The 23,727-nt window shown below is 39.5% G+C and overlaps 1 protein-coding gene across 2 annotated transcripts; it reads right to left on the bottom strand.

Annotated features, from left to right (window-relative positions):
• Positions 1–1,545: 1,545 nt before the first annotated feature.
• Positions 1,546–23,207, bottom strand: LOC117934438 (carbon catabolite repressor protein 4 homolog 5). 2 transcript variants are annotated; one of them, XM_034856116.1, is made up of 14 exons: positions 22,814–23,207; positions 15,068–15,231; positions 14,487–14,552; positions 14,339–14,391; positions 13,846–13,927; positions 12,672–12,718; positions 5,579–5,660; positions 4,793–4,885; positions 4,652–4,684; positions 4,393–4,490; positions 4,083–4,200; positions 3,669–3,754; positions 3,502–3,586; positions 1,546–1,897 (listed from the first exon to the last, which is right to left on the bottom strand). In XM_034856116.1, the coding sequence occupies exons 1-14, from the start codon at positions 23,127–23,129 to the stop codon at positions 1,829–1,831; spliced, it is 1,392 nt and encodes a 463-aa protein (XP_034712007.1). In that variant the 5' UTR covers positions 23,130–23,207; the 3' UTR covers positions 1,546–1,828. The 2 variants fall into 2 exon arrangements, with proteins under 2 accessions (XP_034712007.1, XP_034712008.1); XM_034856117.1 differs by lacking the exon at positions 15,068–15,231 and having other exon boundaries at positions 22,814–22,888.
• Positions 23,208–23,727: the final 520 nt, after the last annotated feature.

Here is a 23,727-nt window from a genome sequence, read left to right on the forward strand (position 1 = left end):
TTTGGTAATTATTTTCGAGTAATATTTTGTATGTATCTAAAAATTTTGACGCCTAAGAAAATTTTCGGAATTTTCTTCATATTATGGGAGTGAAAAAGTTCATGTTCTTTTTATCATTTTAATAAATTACATTTTTTGAGAACTTGATATAAGGTATGTTTGGTCCTTACTTTTGGGAAAAAAAAAAAAAAAAGGTTAAATATTGATGAGTTGTCATTTTTGTTTTTGGAATTTGATAGTAATTTTTTTTTTTTAAAGTAAGTGTATAAAAAAATTTCTAAACAAAAATTCAACATTTAGGCTTGTTTGTAATCGTTTTCGAAAACAATTTTGAACAAGAGTATTTAAGAGTAATTTTTGAAAAATGTTTTAGGATGTTTTATAAAACAAATGTCTATTTGAAAGCCTAAAATGCTTTTAACCTATTTTTAATATTTTTAAATATGTTTTAAAAATAATTTTTATATCTATTATTTTATTTTTAATTATTTTATGTATAATTTAAAATAGTTCTTAAAAAACAAGTTAAAATAATAAAAAATATTATTTAAAAACACCTTATTTTTTGTTTTTTAAAATAAAAAGTAATTTTTTATTGTTAGATGTATTTTTATTTTTTTGTTATAAAAAACAAAAAATAAAAAATTATTCTCCAAAACAGTTATCGAATAAACCCTTATATTTCATTTACAAGCAAAAAGACTTATTATTTCTTAGGATATGGTTATCAAACATGTTTTAGCTTTATTTTAAAAAAGGAAAATAAAATTAGAACCACTAAACATATCTAACATTTATCAAAGCTTAAAATATATTTAAAAATGTTGGAATCGTAAAAGACAGAAGCATTCTCTTTGAATTCTGTAACCTCATTGATTTTGTCAAGTTTGCGTCAATGAAACATGTTGGCAGCCGCCCCACCCATCAGGATCATGGGGGTAGCCTGTAATATTCTAGTCAATGCCACTCTCTTAAACGTTGTTCTCTGTTTATTGTCCTTGCCATCCAAAAATAACTGCACAGAGGGACCCCAGTGATTAGAAATTTGTTTGATCTGTAATGAAAAGAGAGAAGGTGGTTCACGGCTGTTTCTGTTTGACAATGAAGTGTTCGGCCGAGCCCACTTCTTAATTACTAATTATAATGAAAAGAGAGCAGGTAATTGTGCTAGTGGGAAGACATTTCCTTGAGCCAAGGGATGTATCTTCTTCCCTCTCTGTTCCTTGTCTTTGTCTTGAACCATACGACATGTTTGATTTTGATTTCTCGCTGTTTTCCTCACTTCTTGTGATTCCATTATTATCTCCGACTTTTTTGTTAACATCTTCCTTGGTGTCCATCACTTTTCAGACTTTTTCTTCAACCTCACGATACTTCCGTATCCATCTGACTTTTCTTCTTCAAAGGTGGTTGGCAATTGCCATCCCAGAATTTCTTCTGCAGTGGCCCCATGAATTATTCTAGTTGGGTTCAGAATCACCATTAACCAATCACATAACTATCTTAAACTCTACCCTCTTTCTCTGTTAAGACTTTTCTTCAAAGTAAATTTGGAAATCTTTCTAATGTGCCACATTAATGATGCCCTGTGGGCACATGGTTATCATATCCATAAATATAAGATGTGGTAGGAGGAGGAACTCATACCATGCATCAGGGTGCATTCAGATGCTTGATGTTTATTACAGTGTAGTGTGAATCACATTGCTTGCGCCATATATCTTACAATGGAAACTTAAAGAGCAGCAGCCCAGCTCCAAGACACCGCATAAAATGGCATTTTGTACACTAGCTTCCAATAAATGCCAATTAGAGGACTTGAACTAGGTCAAGAACTACTGCCATCATCTGCAAAGGCCAATTCACACACGAGAGCAAGATGGTCGCTGCCCCATTTCTGCAGGAAAGCAAACATCAATAGGTAGATCCAAATAGACAGAAACCTAAAGTGAAGAAACACAATCTCATGGCATAGTGTCATAGGTACAAACAGATTACTTGGAAAACAATGGCCCGCTGACTGTTTATCTGGAAAGATACTCCATACTAGAGATAATAAAGCGTTATTCATAAGCAATTTTAGATAAACACATTTGTTGCAGAGAAATATTTTAATTTAATGTAACTTAAGCTGCCTATGCTACTTCCACAATGAAGTTGATGCCAGAAATGGTTGACCAACTTCCACAAAGAAGGGCTTTCAGGAATCACCTATCATTGGATCTCAAGTTGCAATATTCTAGGTCAGCATGAGATCGGTTTACCATCCAGTTTGTTCAACATCATGGATGAAGTGGTCAATTATTCCTTGACAATAACTGTACGTCTGGGAAGTGGGTTCAAAATTTCCACCATGCCATTGATTGGCTTTCTTAGAGAAAAAATAGTGCACTCTTCCTGATCTTCCATCACCCTGCCTCGGATCCAAAAGGGCATGGATGCTCACAGGACTCCCAAAGTCACCCCAGCTGTCTTCCATGACATTGAGCATTATTCTTTCAAAAAGTAGGTGCCATCTGTGTACTGAGGGTCATGGAAAGTTGTATCTTAAAGTTTAGGATGTGCATACATGAATTGCCTAGAAATCAAGATCCCCCCTTTTTATTTTATTTTATATATATATATAGGTATAAAGAGAGTACAAAAAAGAGTTAGTCTTTCATTTCACAGGTACCCAGGAAATCTAATCTAGTAGGTTAGATCTTCATCAATATTTTAACTAAATTGTCCGAAAAAGAGTTAGCCTTTCATTTCACAGGCATCTAAGATAATCTAATCTAATAGGCTCATATTGTGCCAAGCAACAATACAAGAAAGACAGAAGGCGTGTCCAAAATTGCTAACCACAGTGTCGATTGGGCACATCTCTGGTTTTTTGTTTTTCAAAACAGAAAATGATAATAGCTCCTATATTAAATACAAGAATTCTTGGGACTTACCTTAAAATGATAATGACTTTTAAAAACTGTTAAAAAATAATTAAGGTATTAAAAATCTTTTACTACCTTAAATTTAAAAAATTTAAAAATGGTTTTGAAGAACATAAGTTCATACTTTTTATATAAGAGTTACTATATCTTGTATAGTTATCACTATTTTCTGTTTTTAAAAACAGAAAATAGAATATGTATCTAAACAAGCACTATAGGAAATCATTCTAGGGAACATTAGAATTGATTACTTGAAAATTTTCCTTTGAAGTCTCTTCCAGAACACACCATATTGATCAGGCATCAGTTACTTCAAGAGAAAGAAATTCAAAATATGAGGGTGTGCTTAATAGGACTTGGCAGAATGGATAGCTGTAATGCATGAGTGCAAATGATCATCAATCACAACAACTTCAAGTTTTATTTCAACAAAATGAAGAGGCCTATGATTCTCAAATGAAAGCTTACTAACTGCAGCTTAGATAAGTAATGTTAAGCATAATATTGATGTGATACGTTTATAAAGATGAAAGGCAGAAATAGTTATACAGTATACAAAGAGGAAAGTTACCTCACTTGGGAGCCCTCCTGTTTTTCTTAAAATATCAACAGGTAAGGTTTCAAGAACTCTCACAGGAACAAGTTCCTCAGAATGCCTGTGTCAATCACTATCATCAGTATCGAGAAATTTTTGAATGCACAACCAATATTGTGATTGTTATAATAAAATTGAACTACCATATATAATCAACAGTTCCCATAAACTTGGAGTGGTATGATGTTGCTAAGGGTTCTCCATAATTATCTCTTGTTCTACAGCATCCCTGGGCACATCGCACACCATATATTAGAGGGGAAAAATGATAAGAGATAGAAATGCGCCAAGAGAAATTGACCTAATAGAAATGTCAACAAAAGCATTCCTATTTTTGTTCCCTGTCTTGAACACTCCTTATCCCCGATCAGATGCCAACATAAAATGTAGGATCACAACTTTTTGGAGACTAGTATTCAACAACAGTTATCCATGTAAGACACCAGAAGTCATGGCTCTATCTTTGTCAAAGACAATGAAAGAAACTTCCCAGGGCAAGTTAACTGTGATATTTCCAGAAAGTCACAAGCATTTATTATAAGACTTGAACATCTTACAGGAATGCCATAGTATGCACTACGTAGCTTTAAACAGTGCTGAAGATGAGTAACTCCATCACTGCCAGTGGCAAGTCTTAATTCTTCATTGCTCCATCTATGCACCAATGGCCTTGATCTGGACATGCAAAAGCTAAACTAAATGTAACACTGCTCAATTAACAGAGTGTAAAGCATTTCACATCATGAACTTTACTGTTTTTTTCTTTTTATGAGGTCATGAACACGGTTAAAATGCATTTGAAATTGAATGTGAATCATGGATGTCAACAGTCACCTCAAGGACTATGCAAAGCACTTCAAGCAATACCTGGATGCATCTTCATTCTGATATCTGTAGGCCCTATGTTGTGACTGATGTTCCACCTGCCCAGAAATTTTTCTGCGATCATGTAACTGGACGTCCAACTGCAATAAATCCCAACATTTTCGCACAAATTTAGAAATCCTCCATTGAAAGAGAAATATAGGTAGGAGGTATATAAAACCTGAGTGCCACAATATTGCATGAGAATATTCAATAAGACAATACCTATGAGCTTGACACAATATGAAAATTTGAGACTCACCTCAGATGAGGCCAGAAACTGATACAGTGCACTCTGACAGCAAGATAAAAACAAGCACAGTTATAAATTAACAAGGAAACCATAAACCCCAACAAAAAGCATTTGATCTGACACTATTCAATTAATAGTTACATCTATCACCTGTGGCATGCTGTTAAGGTCTCCAGCAAGTACAACAGGGATGCAGCCCCATTCTTGTGATAGTTTGTGAGCCTTCTCAAGAAACAGCCGCATCTGCATCATGATTTCACATATATTAACAAACATCACAGAGATCGATGGTATAAGAACACCAACACAGTTCTGATGGGGGATAACTCAAGGCACAACAATTGCATTGACAAAAAGAAACATTTTCAATCCTTCTTCAGTTTTCGCAAGAAACATATTTTCCCAAGCAAATGTGAGAGGAACAACTTGAAAGTCATCTCAAATTTCAGACCACCTTTACATAATGTCTTAAAGTTATTTAGCAAAACTATCTTCCAGAATTCCATGTGAAACACCCCACCGTGTGGATGATCAAAACAAGAAAATAATTTCTCCTTGCAAAGTTTGCATATAATGAATTTTATCATTCTAGCATAGTGCTTACCTCACACCGACTGAACTATCTTAATCAGTAAATTATGTATAAGTACATAATATGGGACCCCTTCTTGAATATGTTTGATTCATCCATAACCAGTCATAAAGCGGTACCTTAATGAATATATTAATGCACAAAAATTCAACATTGAAGCTCCAAATTTACGACAATCTAACATGATATTGTGTTCAGATCTATACCAGAGGAAAAGAAAAACAAGAAATAATAGAAAAAAATTAAAACAAAAAAAGGTTTCAATCTCAATGCTTACAAATTAAATCACAGCTTACAAATTATAAGAACTTCACCAGTGCTAGACAGCTAGTAATAATTATTACCTGACCTAGCTTGATGTCTCCTCGATTTGGGTTGAAGAGCACATGTATATTTCCAACAATTAAACTTCGAGTAGGTGGAATCCTAAATATGCACATTCAACATCAGCTGCTTAACTAGTGACCCATGATTACAAGGATAATATAACAGAATATCCTGGAAAACCATTACAAGTACAGCTAATTCAATAGCCTCCCAGCTAAAAATGCAAATTCAACAATTTAAATATAAAATTTGTTCAAGAAATATGTGGAATGAAAACAATGGAAAAAAAATCTATTCCTCCTTTTCTGAATAAAGTAGAGGGTTTTTTATTTTATTTTTATTTTTTAACATTTCAACTTTGCATGCCTATGGCATAGGACAATTGAGATGCTGTACAAGTTACAACTTACAACTCCAAAAGTTAAGTAACACCCAATCATTAAAATATGAAGAGGCCAGGTAAAAATAACATGTACATGTAACATATTATTGGAGGTATTTAACATACTAAATAAATTACGAAACAAAAACCTTATGGTTAGACTTGTCCTTAGTGTCCATTATTCCATCACAATAAAGAATGTATGAAACACAAATCCTATGGTTAAACTTGCTTTTGAGTTTTGACACAATATATTTGTGTAGCTTGATAAGATTCTTTGTTTAAAGCAGAAAGTTAAAAGAATGACAAATAAACCAGCTCAGATAGCAGATTTCCCAAAACAAGAACCTTTTTTGAGAGACGGTCAATGGTTCATTATCATTTCTACATTCAGGCACTTCCTATAATAGTTTCATGGTTAAATTTAGTTGGTGTTAAGGAGTCTTTCTGTATAGTTAATTGGTCATTTTCTCCTCACTCTTTATTTTAACAAAGATTCTTCATTTAAAGCAGAAGTTGAAATTATGATGAATACACCAGTTCAGATGGCAGATTTCCCAAAACTAGAACCTTCTTTCAGAGATGGTTGATGGTTCATTATCATTTCTAAGTTCAGGCACTTCCTATAATGGTTCAATGGTCAAATTTAGATGGTAGTAAGGAACCTTTCTTTATAGTTAGTTGGTCATTTTCTCCTCTTTTCTTACATCTATAGAGAAAGTTAAAAAGAAATTGGAAGAAAAAATAACTTATAAGGTGCATGAAGCATGGAGAAACAGTAGATCACCTTTTCCTCCATTGCTCTTTGACCAAGGGGTTGTAGCACAGATTATTTCAGTTAGCAAAGATGGATTGGGTTTCCCCAAGGAGCATATCTGACATGTTTTTTTTACTAATTTTAATGGTTTCAGATCTTCTAAGAGAGGGGTTGTTTTATGGCATGACGCGTGCATCGCGTTAATGTGGGTGGTGTGACGGGAAAGGAATGCAAGGATTTTTGAGGATCAAGCAAGGAATTCAGGGTATCTTTGGGATTCTATTCGTTTTTTGGCTTCTCTATGGGCTTTTTGTTCTAAGGTTTTTAAGGGGATACCTCTTAACGTGTTACAACTTGATTGGTTAGCGGTGTGTAAATAGGCCGTTTGTCTTTTTCTCGTTGTATTTCTTATATTTGATTACTTGTAGTCTTGTTTTTCTTTGGTGGGAGGATTTCTCATCCTTCTAATTGTACCTTCTTTTTATCAATATATTCCGTTATCGTTTCCTATCAAAAAAAAAATAACTTATAAGGAAAGATCCTGTCCTCTGGAACAATGGCAGTGGTTTCTCCCAGAGGCAAGTGCTGGTTCGGTGTGGATTCAAAGACCTTTGAGATTTCTATTGGAGAGGTCAAAGGGAAAGTGAGTGGGAGAGTCTGCGAGAGGGGCCCAAACTTCTCTTCCTGGGTCTGCTTCAGTGGTAAAGGTTTGGCCTTCTGTTGGAAGGGGCTGAGACCTGCAACAGTCTCAAGATAGGGGATCGTTTCAGAAAATCTTGGGCGGAGAGGGGCAGAAGGTACCGGTTGGAGTTGCGCAGTAACAAGGCAGGATGTTTTCTGTTTTGCACAGCTTGGGATGTGGAAAGCAAGAGATTCTCTTTGGTGTTTCCTGAAGGAAGGGGTGTGGTTGGGGGATGGAAACTCTTGGCTGGAAAGTTGAGAAGTTTGGGTTTTTCCTTGGCCCAAAGGGGAGAAGAGCCTAGAGCCCCTGGTGGGAAGGAGTACTCCATGGTAGAGGCAAAGACTTCTAGCTCTGCTGAACTTCGTAATGCGGTGTGGCCGGAAATCGAAAAGGAAGTGATTGACAGTAATGAGGAAATTCTGAATAGGAGCTTGATGGGGAGATTGGGGGGGGGGGGGGGGGGGGGGACTCTCTGACCCGTTCTCTCTTAAGCCCTAAGCTTACTCCATTTGGAGGTTGAAAGGAAATCTTCACCTGGCTCTGTTGGGAGGACCCCTAATCCTCTTTGAGTTTGAAGATACTGGCAAAGCTGAATGGGTGCTTCATACAAGGGTGAAGTGGTTTAGGGGAAAAAGTCTCTTTTTGGATTGGTGGAACCCCTTTGTTGGGTGTCTCACTAAGGACAAGGAGTTTTGTGAGGTGTGGGTTAGAATTCTGGGTCTCCCTTTGCATCTTTGGGTGAAGAGTCTGTTCAAAAGTTAGGGGGAAGCTTGTTGCTGTTGATGAGGATGAGGATACGTCGGAACACAAGTTTTTGTAGTGGGCTAGGATTCTTGTCAAAGTCAAAGGGTGGAACTTTCCCAGTTCCCTGCAGGTGGTGGTTGTTTCCACCAGTTACGCAATCCAGCTGTGGTGGGAGACTCCTCCATGGAAGAGCGAGGTGCAACCCTTGCAGTGTTGCAAAGGAAGGGGGGAGGGGATGAGGGCGTGGATGGGTCACATGCCCCTCAGAGAGTAGCTGAAGTTCTTTTTGTGAAGGGGGCTAGCCTGGTGTCATTGGATGACCCACTGATCTCTGCAAAAGGGGAAGAAGGCACCATCCTTGATGTGATGGGAATAGTTGCTAGTGCACAGACCAGTCTGCTCCCCACAGGTGATGGGCTAGAGCTTAATGGAGGGGACTCTTCTGTGTTAGGCCAGACTTTGTTGGGCCAAGAGAAAGGTGCTAAACTTAAAAGGCCTTCTTTATTTAAAGCCCAATTAGATTTGGGTCGGGGCTGCCCTTTAAGGAGAGGGGAAAAGCTTGTCTCTGGATCATTTTCTCTTCCTCTTCCTTGCTATTTTCCTTCAGATTGGTACCTTACTAGCTCATCGACTGCATTGGCCTCCTTTAAAGGCCCCGATCCTTGCGCGTCAACTCTGATGGTTTCAGTGGTGGCTTTGAAGCCTTCGGCTGATGATGCCCTTCTAGAAGAAGTCCTCAAATTCCAAGGTATGCTCTCTTCGTCCTGTACTTCTTAAGGGGAAGGGCCTTATTCTTCTTTTTCTCCTTCTTCTCATTTCTAGGCTTAGGGTTTTGCTATTGTTGGTGGGGACTATAGAGGGAGTGTTCTTGAGAAGGTAAAGGGTGATTCCCCCGAGATGGCTTCTCCCGATGTGTTGGAGAAAGGGCCTCTGTCTATGGTTTTGCCAAATGGCTTAGAGGTCGTCTTCCCTGAAAATGTTTCTCCTGGTGAGGGCTTGCTTTCCAACAAGGAGCTCTCCAAGTTCAAAGAGTTTAGCAGTTTTTTGGGAATGCCGATTGAGGGGTGTGATAAAGAGATCCGCTTGTTGCTGAGTAAGCTGTGGAAGAAGGCTAGTAGCGGGACCCCTTGTAAAGGGAGGAAGAAGAAATCAGTGCCCGTTTCTTGCTCTGAAAGGGAGCTTAGGAGGTTGGATTGTTCGATCAATTATGGAGATTCCGCACTTGCATCCAAAAGGAGCAGCAGAAACTATTGGGAGCTAATTTCGGTGGATTGATGAAGATCAAAATCCTCTCTTGGAATGTTAGAGAGCTCAATGATAGGGAGAAACATAAATTGCTTAAATTGGTGATTAGGTCCCAAACAAATAAAGCGGACAATATCTACACGGTTGGGAGCGGATCGTTATAACCAGCATGCCTTTATTTGGGGTAGATAGATTCTGGACACTGCCCTGATTGCAAATGAGGCTGTGGGTTCTAGGTTAAAGGCCAACATCCTGGCCTCCTTCTAAAATTGGACATTGAGAAGGTGTTTGACCATGTCATCTGGGACTTCCTTTTTGCTGTCAAGTCTAATATGAGGTTTGAAGAAAAGTGGATTAGTTGGATCAGGTGGTGTTTCTCCACCACTAACTTCTCAGTTTTAATCAACGAAACCTATTCCGACTTCTTCCACAACACTAAGGGCTTGAGACAAGGTGACCCGCTATCTCCCTATCTTTTCATTTTGGTCATGGGGGCTCTCAGTCAACTGCTGTCTAGAACCAGTTGTGGGGGCTTCGTTGAGGGGTTTAAGATGGGAAGAAGCAATGGGGAAGGGAGGGACTTGCTCCATCTCCTGTTTGCTGACGACACTCTAATTTTTTGCAACGCCAATAGTGAAAATCTAAGATACTTGAGTTTGGTGTTTTTGTGGTTCAAGGCAATCTCTAATTTAAAAGTGAATAGAAATAAAAGTGAGATTATCCCCAGAGGAAGGATTGAGTATTTGGAAAATGTTGTTTCAATGATGGGGTATAGAGTTGGGAAGCTCCTTACTTCTTATCCGGGACTTCCTTTAGGTGCCTCATTCAAATCTTCTAGGGTGTGGGATGCAGTGGAGGAGAGATTCAAGAAAAGATTGTCTTTGTGGAAAATGCAATATCTCTTTAAGGGGAGGAGGCTCACCTTGATAAAAAGTACTTTATCAAGTCTTCCAATTTGCTTCCTATCTCTCTTTGTTATTCTGCGGAAGGTGTGTGCAAGACTTGAAAAGATTCAAATGAACTTTTTATGGGGTGGTGGTGCCTTAGAAAAAAAAAAACTCACTTGGGGAATTGGAGCTTGGTTTGTATTGATAAGAAGGAGGGAGGCTTAGGAATTCGTAGACTTGTGGCTCTAAACAAAGTCTTACTTGGGAAGTGGAGTTGGAGATTTGCGGTAAAGAGGAAGTCCTTTTGGAAACAAGTCATCATCAACAAATTTGGGTTAGAGGAAGGAGGGTGGTGTTCGAGAGTAGCAAGGGGAGGCCATGGTGTGGGGGTGTGGAAAGCCATTAGAAAAGAATGGGAGGGTATTCGTTGTAGATCTCGCTTTATTGTTGGGAATGAGAGAAAGGTCAAGTTTTGGAAGGACTTGGTACAAAGACCAAACATTGAAAGAAGCATTCCCTAAACCTATATCGATTGGCGGTTAGCAAAGATGAGTGGGTGTCAAATGCTTGGGAGGGGAGTGGGGAGTCAGGTTGTTGGAATCCTCACTTCTCAAGGCATTTTAATGATTGGAAATTGGAAGAGTTGGAGGGCTTGTTCTGAAAATTGCATCATTTGGTAGTGAGAAGAGAAGTGGAGGATGCTTTGAGTTGGAAAGAAAGTAGGGATGACATTTTCTTTATTAGATCCCTCTACTGCTCCCTCATGAGGGCTTATAGTGACCCTTTTCCTTGGGGTCTTATTTGGAGGTCTTGGGCTCCTATGAGGGTGAGCCTTTTTGCTTGGGAAGTGTCTTGGAACAAAAATTTTGACCATCGATCAACTCAAAAAGAGGGGATGGAATATGCCGAATAGGTGCTACTTGTGTAAAGAGAAAGAGGAAACTAGCGATCATTTAATCTTGTTTTGTAAAAAGGTTACAATGCTTTGGAGTTTGATTTTCTCCCTTTTTGGTGTGCAGTGGGTTTTGCATTCTTCAATTAAAAGGAATTTGCTTGGTTGGCATGGTGCCTTTGTGGGTAAGAGAAGGGAGAAGGCTTGGAGGGCTGCCCCTTTATGCTTAATGTGGACCTTATGGAAGGAAAGAAATGAAAGAGCATTCAATGGTATCGAACGGTCGAACCTAGCTTTAAAACATTCCTTTTTGTATACTCTTGTAAATTGGGTTAGGGTGTTTATAGAGGATCATACTTTGTCTATGATTGACTTTATAGAATGGCTATATGTCTAGCTAGGGGAAAGGTTTTTTGTTTTCTTCGCCTAGTTTTTTTGGTGTTCTGATTGTATACTTAGCGTGTACTGTTTTCGTCATTTCTAGGCTCTTCTAATACAAGCTCTACTTACCTATCAAAAAGAAAGAAAAAAAAAAAACTTATAATGTTATAATCAGAACCCATTTTAGTCTAACACACAATGCATAAGGCCTACATCTGTAAGGTGAGGCTTGACAGAAGACATGGCTTCATGAGCACCCCAGACAAATAAAAAGCTAAAACTACAAGAATTAAGTGCAATTACAAAGGTTTATCAGTTCGGTCCAATGAGAACAATAACAAAGGCATATTTTAAATTGGAATTCACAAAATCTAATGTCTTGAAAGGTGTATTCTTGCCTAGCTAATGGAAAAACTGCACATGATTTTTCCCCCCTGATGGGAAACAAACAATTAATTTCATAGGAGAAGAATAGCATTATAAAAAAGCCCTGATCTTATGATGACTATTTCCTAAGCAGGGATTTAACGGTCACCTCTCAGATATGATGATTGTTTCCTTTGAAGGCTTTGGCAAGAAAAGAAGCATATTGCAGTAGCCTTGTGCTACTCCAGCTATAGCATGCAAGGCATGGCTGGAAAAGATATGACAAGTATGATCGTAATATCATGTGGGGATTTCTTTAAGTTAGCTGATTTTGGTTTTGGCATCAAGGTGGGAATTTTAGCTTTCTTGGGCTGCTTGAGAGAGGCTCTCTATGAGGATCAAGAACCTTCTTATGCAAGGGGATGCTTCGCTGGTATTTTCTTGCTCAACTTCCAAGAGAGAGACTGCTGGAGCATTGGTTGTGAGAGAGATTTCCAACTTATCAGTAGGCATGGAGTTTTGGAGCCTAGATCAAAGCAGCTGACAGGCTAACCAAGAAGGGTGCCATGTCCATGGATGTGTTCATGGGGGTTTTCAGCCCCCCTTGAATTGTGGTTGGATTGCTTTGTGTTTTTTTAATCTGTACCACCACATTTTTCTTTTTCTATTCTCCTTTAGCCTCTGTTAGATATCTCTCATCCTTTTGTTGTAATGCATTTTCATTATTAATATAATTTTGTTACTTGAAAAAGAAAATCATGTGTGAGAACTTACTGTGATGCTTTAGTATCTACATCGGAATTGGACTGATTTCGATTCATCTGATTTTAAAAAAAATGAAAATAGAATTATTATACAAGAAAAAGAAAAGTCAACTAAGAGAAAGAAAATACGTCAAAAGTTGGAAGCAAGAGTGATCTTCTCCACAGCAGCAAAGCATGTAGGCAAAGAAATATAAAAACAATAGATGTGGAAAACACAAAAGTTATAATATTGGCATCATGCTGGACAGACTAAAAGCACATGTCCCTCAAATCTTAAACAAGTTGATGTGGCTCACCAATTTAAAAACAAATTGTCAAAAGTTCAAGAAATATCCACAAAATAAAAAGACAAATAGTATAACTAAACAAATGCAACTCACAAAATGTTATGAGCCAATTCGCCTTTGTTGGTAAAATTGTAGGTTGCAAGGAAAGGGTACCCAAAAGATCTGTTACTTTTATATACTCTTGCCTATGTAAATGGACTTAAAACTTTTGTAAACTTTTATATAAGAAGACAACATAATTCTACTTATAGACTGGAAGAAGTTTGATCAAAGTCAAGCATTTAAAACTTTCTGAGACTCATATTGAACTTCAAATTCAAATTTATCACTAGATAATTTCCCTACACGGTGATTGGAGTTTGATCTGACACCAAGAGTTCTATACCTAATTTGAGTGCTCCCAAACATTTATTGAGTATAGATTGATGGATTATTCTCAACTCCACAAAGCCTTAATCCCACTGCTTGGGTCTAGCTAAATCCTTCTTTACCATCAAGCCTATGTACAATTATATCCTTCACCAAACCTTGGCACTTTTCAGAATCCTTGTTCTTAAGTTGGGACCATATATTGTTAGAATATGCAATCACATCTAAAAGATATTTTAGTTTCATATAGTTCATTTATCACAACCCAAACACACATGCAGAGGTAGTAGATAGGGTGAAACAGGGAAAGATGAGCAATTTTAGAAAAGATATTTACATGGTAGATTGTAATTTCAATTAAAAAAAAAAAGTTACCAAGTTACTTGAAAATGATCAGGAATCAGCAGATAAGTTTTTCTATAAATGCACTAAAAATATAACATACATGCCTCCAGGAAGTAAAGCCACAAGCACCTGAAAAGAGAAGCTATAGAAGTCATAATTCTTAATATCAACAACCATTCATACCTTCAAAACACAAAGTTGAGCAACATTGTGACGGAGTCCAAAATTTTGAAACTCTATGTTCTCTTGATGCAAAAGAGTAAAGCTGTATTCAGAAATATGATTTGCTAAAAGTCAAATATCAGAAAAGAGGAAATTGAAAATAAATGAAGAATCAAAACATGAACTAATTTATAAAAAGAAAATGCTCACTGCTATTGAACTAGAATACTCAATTTATGAATGAACATCCTCGTAAAAAACAAAATCATGATGCCTGTTTCCACATCCAACTTTTTTCCAATTGCAGCTACCAAGGAACTAGAATACAACTCAAATTCTTCATTAACAGGCATAGAAAAGATCTACCAAGCAAATAAATAAGAACCTTCAAATAATTAAATCATATTCCAAGTGAATCAATAATTGACATGATTAACTCTACTATTCCATTTATCATCATGTTACAGAAACATAATAAGGGTTTTCAATTTTCAATGCACTTGAGAAACCTTACAGATCATCTTTCCAGAACATAGCACACCCATCATATGCTTCACCTGTGCGAGCCTGGAGCAAATGGTAATTGGAAATCAGCACTTAGATCGTACATTAGTAGTCACGTCAGATTATATGTTGTAAGATTTTTTAGATCTAGGATATACCTTATAAACTCCTTTAAAACCCCCTTTTTTCAGAAGATTATTTAAATCATTGAAACGGTCAACCTCCTGCGGCCATGCGAGCAAATTATTAGAATGCAAGTGCATCCAAGACATTTTGCAACATGCTCCACTCTTTAAAATCATTGAGAATGAATGGCAAAAACTTCAACTGCATATATCCAGTGACTCGTTCTCCATAAACACAGGAAAACTATAACATAGATTAACACAAGCAGGTACATGCATACATGCACATGCCCCCACCCCCAGTAAGATGATTAACATTTACAAACATCAAGACGCAATTTCAAGCTTGGGAAACAATATAGAGGAATCATAAGGTGATCAAAATGAAACTTCAGCAAACAAGATACATCAAATGGACACAGATGAAAAAAAGTGGACTGGAGAAAGGATCTGAGAGAGAGAGAAAGGGAGATGAAAACAAAAAAGAACCCAGATACTTAACACTTAATGCAAAGCCCTCATCTTCAGCTAAAGGACTAATATCTTCATCCTCTAGTCTTCCTTAGAACAAAGAATTCACACACCAAATGCTTATAGAACATCCTGACACTTGCCTGAAAACAAAGAATGCTTGGATTATACTGATTGATCTCCTTATTAATGAGCTTTCTTCGCCGGTTCCAATCCAACAATTTTGTTGGGACTTTAGAGTACAAATCTGGATGGTTTGATGCATTTTCAACACCTAGTATATTGTAGGAAACAACAACAACCTTATCTGCAGAATGAAAGAAAAGGTTTAGCTAGAGCAAAGGTGTGATGAACATTGTAATCTAGATGAAAGATCAAGCTGCACAGATAAAATAAGAGCAATTTTCCTATATGATTTACAGTTACTTCATTTCAAGATCTATGTTCAATGCATAATCCTATAGAATGAAAATTTAGAAAGAATATATTTCATGGGAAATTGAACTGAGAAAGAGAATAGAGTACAAAAGAGGTTTCCAGATTCCCCATAAGTGCTAAAGATAAGAAAATGCCCAAAGACAAATAGAAACCCTTAACAAGGTGTAGTGTTTCAGAAGATACCCTCTAAAGAAAAGACACTTAACCTTGTTATCATGACTCTCTGGCAACCACAGCCACCTCATAGTTATGTAAAGCCGTAATAAAGCAAAATGTCCAAGATTTCTCACCCCCAAGCGGCTCAAATAGTTTTCCGCCATAACCTCCTTTGTTCTGCCAAATGGAGTAAATGTGGGAACCCCTAAAGTAGTTCAATGCCATCTCCCACGGTGTTCAGCCAAGTGCTTTCCCAAAAATGGACTTGTTATGCATCCCTAACTACAACAAACATCTGTCTAAAGAACGTTTCCCACCCCTTCCTAATCCCTCTCTAAAGGACCATCCTCTGCAGATCTTTACTAATGAAAGAATACAAACAATACTCCTCTCTGTACTTCCCAGCCACTTACATCTTCACAAACTACTCATTTCTACTGCAAACCTCCACAATCATTCAATCAAGAAAGCTTAGTTAAAGGTCACCAATCTCCTAAGCCCAGGCCACTATATTGTTTACAGCACACGATTTTATTTTATTTTTTTGATAAGTAAGGATATGCATTAAAAAGGCAAAACGCCGCAAAGCATACAGGAAGTATACAAGGCAACATAAGCCTCAAAAAACAATGACAAAAGGATTACCTCCCTCTAAGTGGAAGCTATCCACTCTAAAAAGCCTATAAGGGAGAACGCCTCCTCTCCTACATACAATTTGGCCCAACTCCATAAATTACAAACAAAAAAATTCTTTAACTTTTGAATATTCAATATCCCCCCCTAAAAGCTAATCTATTCCTCTCCTTCCACACCGTCCAAAAAATACACAACGGAATGGCAGCCCATATCTTTTTCCTTTTCTTTCCCACAAACGGACCCCTCCAACTAGCTAAAACCTCCTTTACAGTTTCTGGGAAAACCCAATTCACATCAACTAAACCAAAAATAATCTCCCATAATGCTCTAACCACTGTACAATGTATAAGGATATGATTTACACTTTCTTCCTCACTACCACACAAAAAGCAACGGTTTGGCAGTTGAAATCCTCTTCTTTGGAGCCTATCCAATGTTAGCACCTTCTCCCATGTCGCCTCCCAGGCAAAAAAACAAACCTTAGTTGGCACCCTTGCCACCCAAATACTTCTTGCAGGAAAACCTATATCATCAGACTTCGCCAACAAACTATAAGCTTCCTTTACCCTGAACTGAACACTCTTTCCTTTCCTCCACATAACTGAGTCTTCCTCCAAGGAGGGTTTGAAACCCCTCAAAGAGTGGAGAAAGTCCCCCACCAACTCCAACTCCCAATCATTGAAATCCCTCACAAAGTGAAAGTTCCAATTTCCTTGACCCAATTCCTGATCCCACATTTCCTCAACCGTTGAGTTCCTTTGCGCAGCCATACCAAAGAGATGAGGGAAACACTGAGACAATGGAGCTTCTGAACACCACACATCTGTCCAAAATCTGATCCTGTTGCCTTTCCCTACTCGGAATGTCATGTTATCCCAACACCACTCTGATTCTTTCCAAATCTCCTTCCAAACCCCTACTCCAACCGCCCCATTTGCCGTTTTGGGCCTCCAATCAAGCCCCTCCTGCCCATACTTCACCTTGATCACTTGTCTCCACAAATTATCTTTGTCACAAGCATACCTCCATATCCACTTGCCAAGCAAAGCTTTGTTCAACAGAGCTAGCTTTCTAAGACCTAGCCCACCTTTATCCTTGTCTGTACAAACCACCCCCCATTTGACCAGATGAGCTTTTCCCTCCATATGTCCCCCTCCCCACAAAAAATCCCTTTGTAGTTTCTCAATCCTTCTAACCACTATCTTAGGCATTCTGAACAGGGACATTTGGTAGATTGGCATGCTAGCCAGAGTACTTTTTATTAAGGTGACTCTTCCACCTTTAGAAATATATTGTCGTTTCCAAAGAGCTAGTCGCCTCCTAACTCTCTCCTCCACCCCATCCCATATATAAGGCGCTCTGTTTGGAGCCCCTAGAGGGAGACCCAAGTACTGAGATGGTAAAGCCCCCACCCTGCAACCAAGCTCAACCGCCAACTCCTCCATCTCCATCACCTCTCCAACTGGAATGATTTCGCTCTTGGCTAAATTAATCCTTAGCCCTGAAGCCGCCTCAAACCAGAATAAAATCCAACTTAAGTGAGTGAGGTGATCCTTTCTAGCCTCACAAAATATAATTGTGTCATCAGCAAAAAACAAGTGAGAAATGTTCATTGGAGGACCACTTCCACCCCTGATGTTGCATCCTGATAAAAATCCCCCCTCCACAGCTCTCCTGATAAGAACATCTAGCACTTCCATCCCCATAATGAAAAGATAAGGAGACAAAGGATCCCCTTGTCTAAGACCTTTAGAGCTAGGGAAGAAACCTGCAGGCACTCCATTGACCAACACTGAGAATTTAGCTGAGGATATACAACTCCACATCCACCCCACCCACTTAGACCCAAAGCCCATCTTTTGTAACACCTTCAACAAGAACTTCCAATTAATGCTGTCGTAGGCTTTCTCTATATCCAATTTGCATATAATACCCCTTCCTTTTTGTTTCTGCCACGTGTCTATCACTTCATTTGCAATTAGAGACGCATCAAGGATTTGTCTTCCCCTCACAAAGGCATTCTGAGAAATGGAAACCACCTTGCCTACTACTTTCTTCAGTCTATTAGCTAGCACTTTAGCCAACAGCTTGTAAAGCCCCCCCAAGAGACTTATAGGTCTGAAATCTCTAAGATCCTCAGCCCCACATTTCTTAGGGATCAATACCAAGAAGGTATTGTTGAGGCTCTTAAGGAAAGAGCTGTGATCATAAAAGTCTTTGAACATTTCTAAAAGCTCCTCTTTAATGAATTCCCAACAGCTTTGCCAAAATGCCATAGTAAAGCCGTCCGGACCGGGGGCTTTATCCCCATTCATCTCCATCAAGGCCGCATGAATTTCATCTTCTGTAAAGGGCCTCTCCACGTACTCAGCCTCTTGTGGACTGATCTGGTCAAATTGAAGATTCCCTATGTCCGCCTTCCACCCCGTATCTTCTGAAAGCAAGCTTTGGAACTCATTAGCAATTCCTTCCCTGATATCCTTCTCCTCCACCAACCACACTCCATTGATCTTTATTCTCTCCAAAGAGCTATATCTACGGTGAGCACTTGCCATGCGGTGAAAGAAACCCGTGTTTCTATCCCCCTCCTTCAGCCATATTTCCCTAGAGAGCTGTCTCCAATGCGTTTCCTCCATTATCACCCATTTTCTATAATTATCCTTTGCCTCTTTCTTAAGCTCAATTTCCTCCACAGTCAGAATTCTTTCATTTTCCTCCCTATCCCAGAATTCCACCTGCTGTAAGGCTAAGGATTTGTTGCTCTCCAGCTGCCCAAAAACTTCTCTATTCCAGACTTTCAATTTCTGTTTTATTTCCTTCATCTTGGTAGCCAATCTGTAGCTAGCACTGCCCCTAACCTCAATTCCTTGCCACCAGCTGTGAACTAGATCATTGAAGCCCTCTACCTTCAGCCACATATTTTCAAATCTGAAGGGGGTTGGGCCCCGTCTTATCCCCCCCCCCACTAACGAAATTGGAAAATGATCGGACACCGGACGGGGCAGCCTACACTGATTAATCCCATTGAATTGATCTATCCAACAAGGGGATACTAGGAACCTGTCCAATCTTGCCCAGGCCTGATTGTTCAGTCCCCCACTCCAAGTGAAATCACCCCCCTGAAGAGGAAGGTCCACCAGCCCCAGCTCATCAACAATTTCAGCAAATTTCCTCATTGCTGAATTTATTCCCCTCTGACTACTCCTTTCCCGTGGAAACAGGGTAATATTAAAATCCCCCCCTATACACCAGGGGTCTTCCCACAGCCCTCTTATCGCCCCAAGCTCATCCCATAAGGCATCCCTTTCCACTTTGGAAAACAAACCATACACTCCCGTAAAAGTCCATATAGCCCCATTCTCTACATTCCGAAATCTGCAAGATAGCGTGAACTGACCCTCTTCCCAATCTATCATATTCAAGGTCCTTGTATCCCAACATATCAAGATTCCTCCTGAAGCCCCTTCCGCATTCACAGCTTTCCAAGCTAGGAATCTTCCGGATCCTAGGCTTCTTGCAATGCTGTCCGACATAGCTTGGATTTTTGTCTCCTGAATACAAATTACATCCACCCTCTGGTTCCTTATGAACGTCTTAATAACTTTCCGTTTAGAGCTATCATTTGCTCCCCTCACATTCCAACTCAGAATTTTCAACTTCATTGGGCAATCACAATCTGACGCCCTTTGCCCTGTACCGAGCCTTTCTGTTTAATTCCTCCCTCATAATTAATGGAGCATTCCAATCTTTTTAACTCCCTTTCAAATTTAGATTTGTCCAGTAGCTCTTTACTATGGATTTTCTCCCTTCTTTTTCTGATTTTGGTCAGGAAATTCAGAATTTCCTTCTCCAACCCCTCCGTGGAGAAGCCCAGGAATTGGCTGAATTTCACCAAGCCATTCTCCTCCCATTTATCCTCCTGCTCACCTCTCTCTGTTTGGGAATCACAAATATCTCCTATCCCAGCAATCCCCTTGCCCTTATCACTGTGGCTTATCTTTGCTCCCAGTTCCTTACCCCCACTTCTTCCTTCATTACAGCCCTCATACACCGTTAGCCACATGGTATTATCATCCCGATCCTCCTCATTCCAGTCCCCAGAATGATCGAAAAACTCCCCCCCGGGAGTCCGATCAAAATTAGAAGAGTTGAGAAGAGAGGTCCCCAAATCCCTTTTCCCTCAAGAGCACAATCCCATTCCATACCTCATTGCCTCCTCTTTAAGCGCCTTATCCGTTTCTGAAATCCCAGCCACGCCATATAGTTTCCTCAAATCTTCAGTCTCCCGTGCAACAAAAGGTTCAGGCACATGAGGATTACCTGGAGCTGTTCCCTTCTGCAGAGGATCCTTCTTCTGAGGGCTATTTCGGTCTTGGACTGCTGAGGAATTTGGGCCTTCCCTTTGCTTTATAACTAACTGAGGAAACTGGGCCTTTGGCGACATTGGGCCTTCATAAGAGCAGCCCACTTCATCACGTCTATGGGATGGGCCAGCTTCTGGGCTAACCGCCACACCTTTCAGCTTCAGGCCCAACACACCACTCTTCAGCCCAGGCCCTTCTCCCCCTCTTAGCTGCTTTGGGTTGACAGATGGGCTTAAGGAAGCTCCATTTGGGGCCCAAGAGCTGGAAGTCGGGCTTTGAGAAACCCGACCCGAACCACTCCTCTGCCCACCCGTCCCATCTTCTGACGTCTGCAGGGTCTCGAGACCCACACTCACCCACCCCTTCCTCACTCGCTTCTCCGCGCGTGAGATCTCCTTACCCCTGTCCTCACTGCTGTGACGACCATCACTATGTCTGCAACTCCTCCTTATCACCGGCCGACATTCCCACCACAACGATACAGCATAGACCTCGTCCTCCACTTCAACTTCTAGGACGCTCGGTTTAGCTTCGCCTCTTCCTCTCACCAATATTCTAGCCCACTGGAGCTCGCCCATCGTTCTCGTTTGGTCGTCGACTGTGATAAAGCCCCCACATTCATCCCCCACCTTCTTGAAGATCTCCGAACTCCAAAGCGAGACAGGGAGACCAAATAATCTCACCCAAATATCCTCGGGCTCTTCCTCCTCTGTCCAACATCCACTCCTTGGACTCCAAAAATCCAGCCCTAACTGAATCCCATCCATCCTGCGATTTCCAGAGGATACCACACGACGGGCCTCTTCCAAGTCTTCAAAGTCCAGCAAAACCCTTCCCTTACCCAACCTAGCCAGCCCTAAACTACCCTTAAGCTCCCACGATTCTGCCCAGCGTCGTCCCAACTTCTCAAGGTCATCGTCTTCCCCTGAGTTGTCTATTTTACTCGCCACCACACAATACTCCAACTTCTTGAGCAGATCCACTGATTCCTCCCTTTTCGCCTTCACTGTGATTACGTTTGTTTTACCCAAAAGAGCTCGTTTTGCTATTGAAGCATACGAACTCCCCCAACAATCTTACCCGTATCCTTTACAACCTGGGTATTTGAACTACTACCAAAGGAGCCTACCATCTGGGTAAGCTTCTCCGCCATGGTCACCCATCCCCTTTTATCCCTTTTGCCTCTCGGGATGAAGACGCAGAACCATTTCTTCTCTAGGTCAGAGACCCCTAGCCGGATAAATCCCCCCGCTTCGTTTTTTCCTCGCGACATGGAGTACAGTCGGCCCTGCTCCTTCCATTCCCTTCCCCATCTTGCTTCTTTCTCATCCATTATACATAGATTCAGGCCTTCCAGGAAAAGCCCTAGTCCGTGCGCTCCCAAACGCACCCATGACGAAGCCCCTCCCTTCTTCTCCACAATGATAACCTGGATTTTTCCTTTTCTATCTTCCCCGATAATCTCAAAAGCCTTTGATTCCACCGTGAAGCTATACTCCTTTCGTTTGCTTCGCGGCGCCGGCCCCTCCTCCCCCTCCTCACCATCGCACTCTCCTACGCAGTCTCTCTCGCCTCCTCTCGCTCTCTCTCTCTCACCCATAATCCCGAACAAAAGAAAGGTTGATAGAATTCCAGATAATTTATTTCTGATAGGAGGTAGAATTACATTAATTCACTGCACTCTCTCCAACATTCAAGTTTTTGTAACTCATCAATTCAGTAGGTCTTGGATTTCCTCCCAAAGTAAGGTCTATATATTTAAGAGGCTAGTCACAAATTCCATAAGAAACATCGTCTATAAAACAATCAATTTTGCACTAACATAGGCTGAAACATGCTAAATAATGCACTTAAATCTTCATTCGAAAAGGATCAAACTGATCATCTTGAAAGTCCTTATATGCATGCTTTGACAAAAAATGAGAGCTTTCCCTACAAATTAGTCCATAATTGTCAGGTGTAGAGGATTCTTTCGCATTGCCTCCACTGGACCCACATGGGCCCACAATCAACAAAGTCCCCTGCGACCAATTAGGAGCAATCCCTGGATTGAAACTTGGCCACGAACTGAATGTAGATAATTAGCCCAACCCCAACTACTCGGCCCTATCAATTAATTTTCAAACAAGACTGAAGACAATCTTCTGTAACACCTTACTACGCATTTCAAAAACGAACAATTCTCGTAAACTCAAAATTGAACCAACAACCATTGTCACATGGGACCACTTAAAACCCACTACAAGAAATTGAATTAATAAAAAGATACACATGTAATGAGTTAGAATCTCGAACCTTTGTAACCGGATAAATCGCGAGTAGAGAAAACCCATCTGCGATGAGCCTCTGTTGTTGCTGATTTTTGTCTTCTTTTTAGCTTCTTCCGCTTCTTCTCCTGTCGTTGTGAACATTGAATTGAACTGAATCTGTTCGATGTGGGCAGCTCGTCAGCTCCGTTGGCTATTAGGGTTACGGTTTCTTCTTTGACAACCAATCTTTGCCTTTTTACGCGATCATGACATTGCTTCGGGATGGCAGAGGGCTTGCGTTTGCGTCCAGCCGTCACCGGATAGTGTACGGATGGAGGGAGTCGACGATCGCGGCCTCTCATGAGCGGGGATATTCTGTGCTTGGCCGTCGATTATCAAATGCCGTTGTTCCCCCCAACCCCTAACTTTAGCATGTGATGCTGAAGAAAAAAATTTTGAACACAGAAATATTATTAGAAATATGATTTATATATTATATCAAATTAAAAATATTCATAATTAAAAAACTTAATAATATTTTATTTTTATATTTACTATTATCAAATTAAATATAAATGTATTAATATTTATAATTATAATAACATATATAAGTAAAAAGATATATTTAAGATGAAAACAAATTTATAATATTTAATTTCCAAAATTATATATTTTTTATTTTTATTATATAATTATTATAAAAATAAATATGGAGTAAATATTTATGTTTATTTTTGGGTTTTAAATCATAAAAATTATTTTGAATTAATTTAAAATAAAGTCCAAAACAAAAAAAATTACCCAAAATCAGGAGTATTAGGGCCTGTTTGGTTACTGTTTTTGAAAACTGTTCTGAAAAACAGTTTTTGAGAATAGTTTTTAAGAACAGTTTTTGGTGTTTTTTTTAAAAAAAATTGTGTTTGGGAACTGAATTTTGAAAAACAGTTTTTGTTCTCAAAA

Source organism: Vitis riparia, chromosome 17, assembly GCF_004353265.1.
Source record: "Vitis riparia cultivar Riparia Gloire de Montpellier isolate 1030 chromosome 17, EGFV_Vit.rip_1.0, whole genome shotgun sequence".
Classification (NCBI taxonomy): Eukaryota; Viridiplantae; Streptophyta; class Magnoliopsida; order Vitales; family Vitaceae; genus Vitis; species Vitis riparia.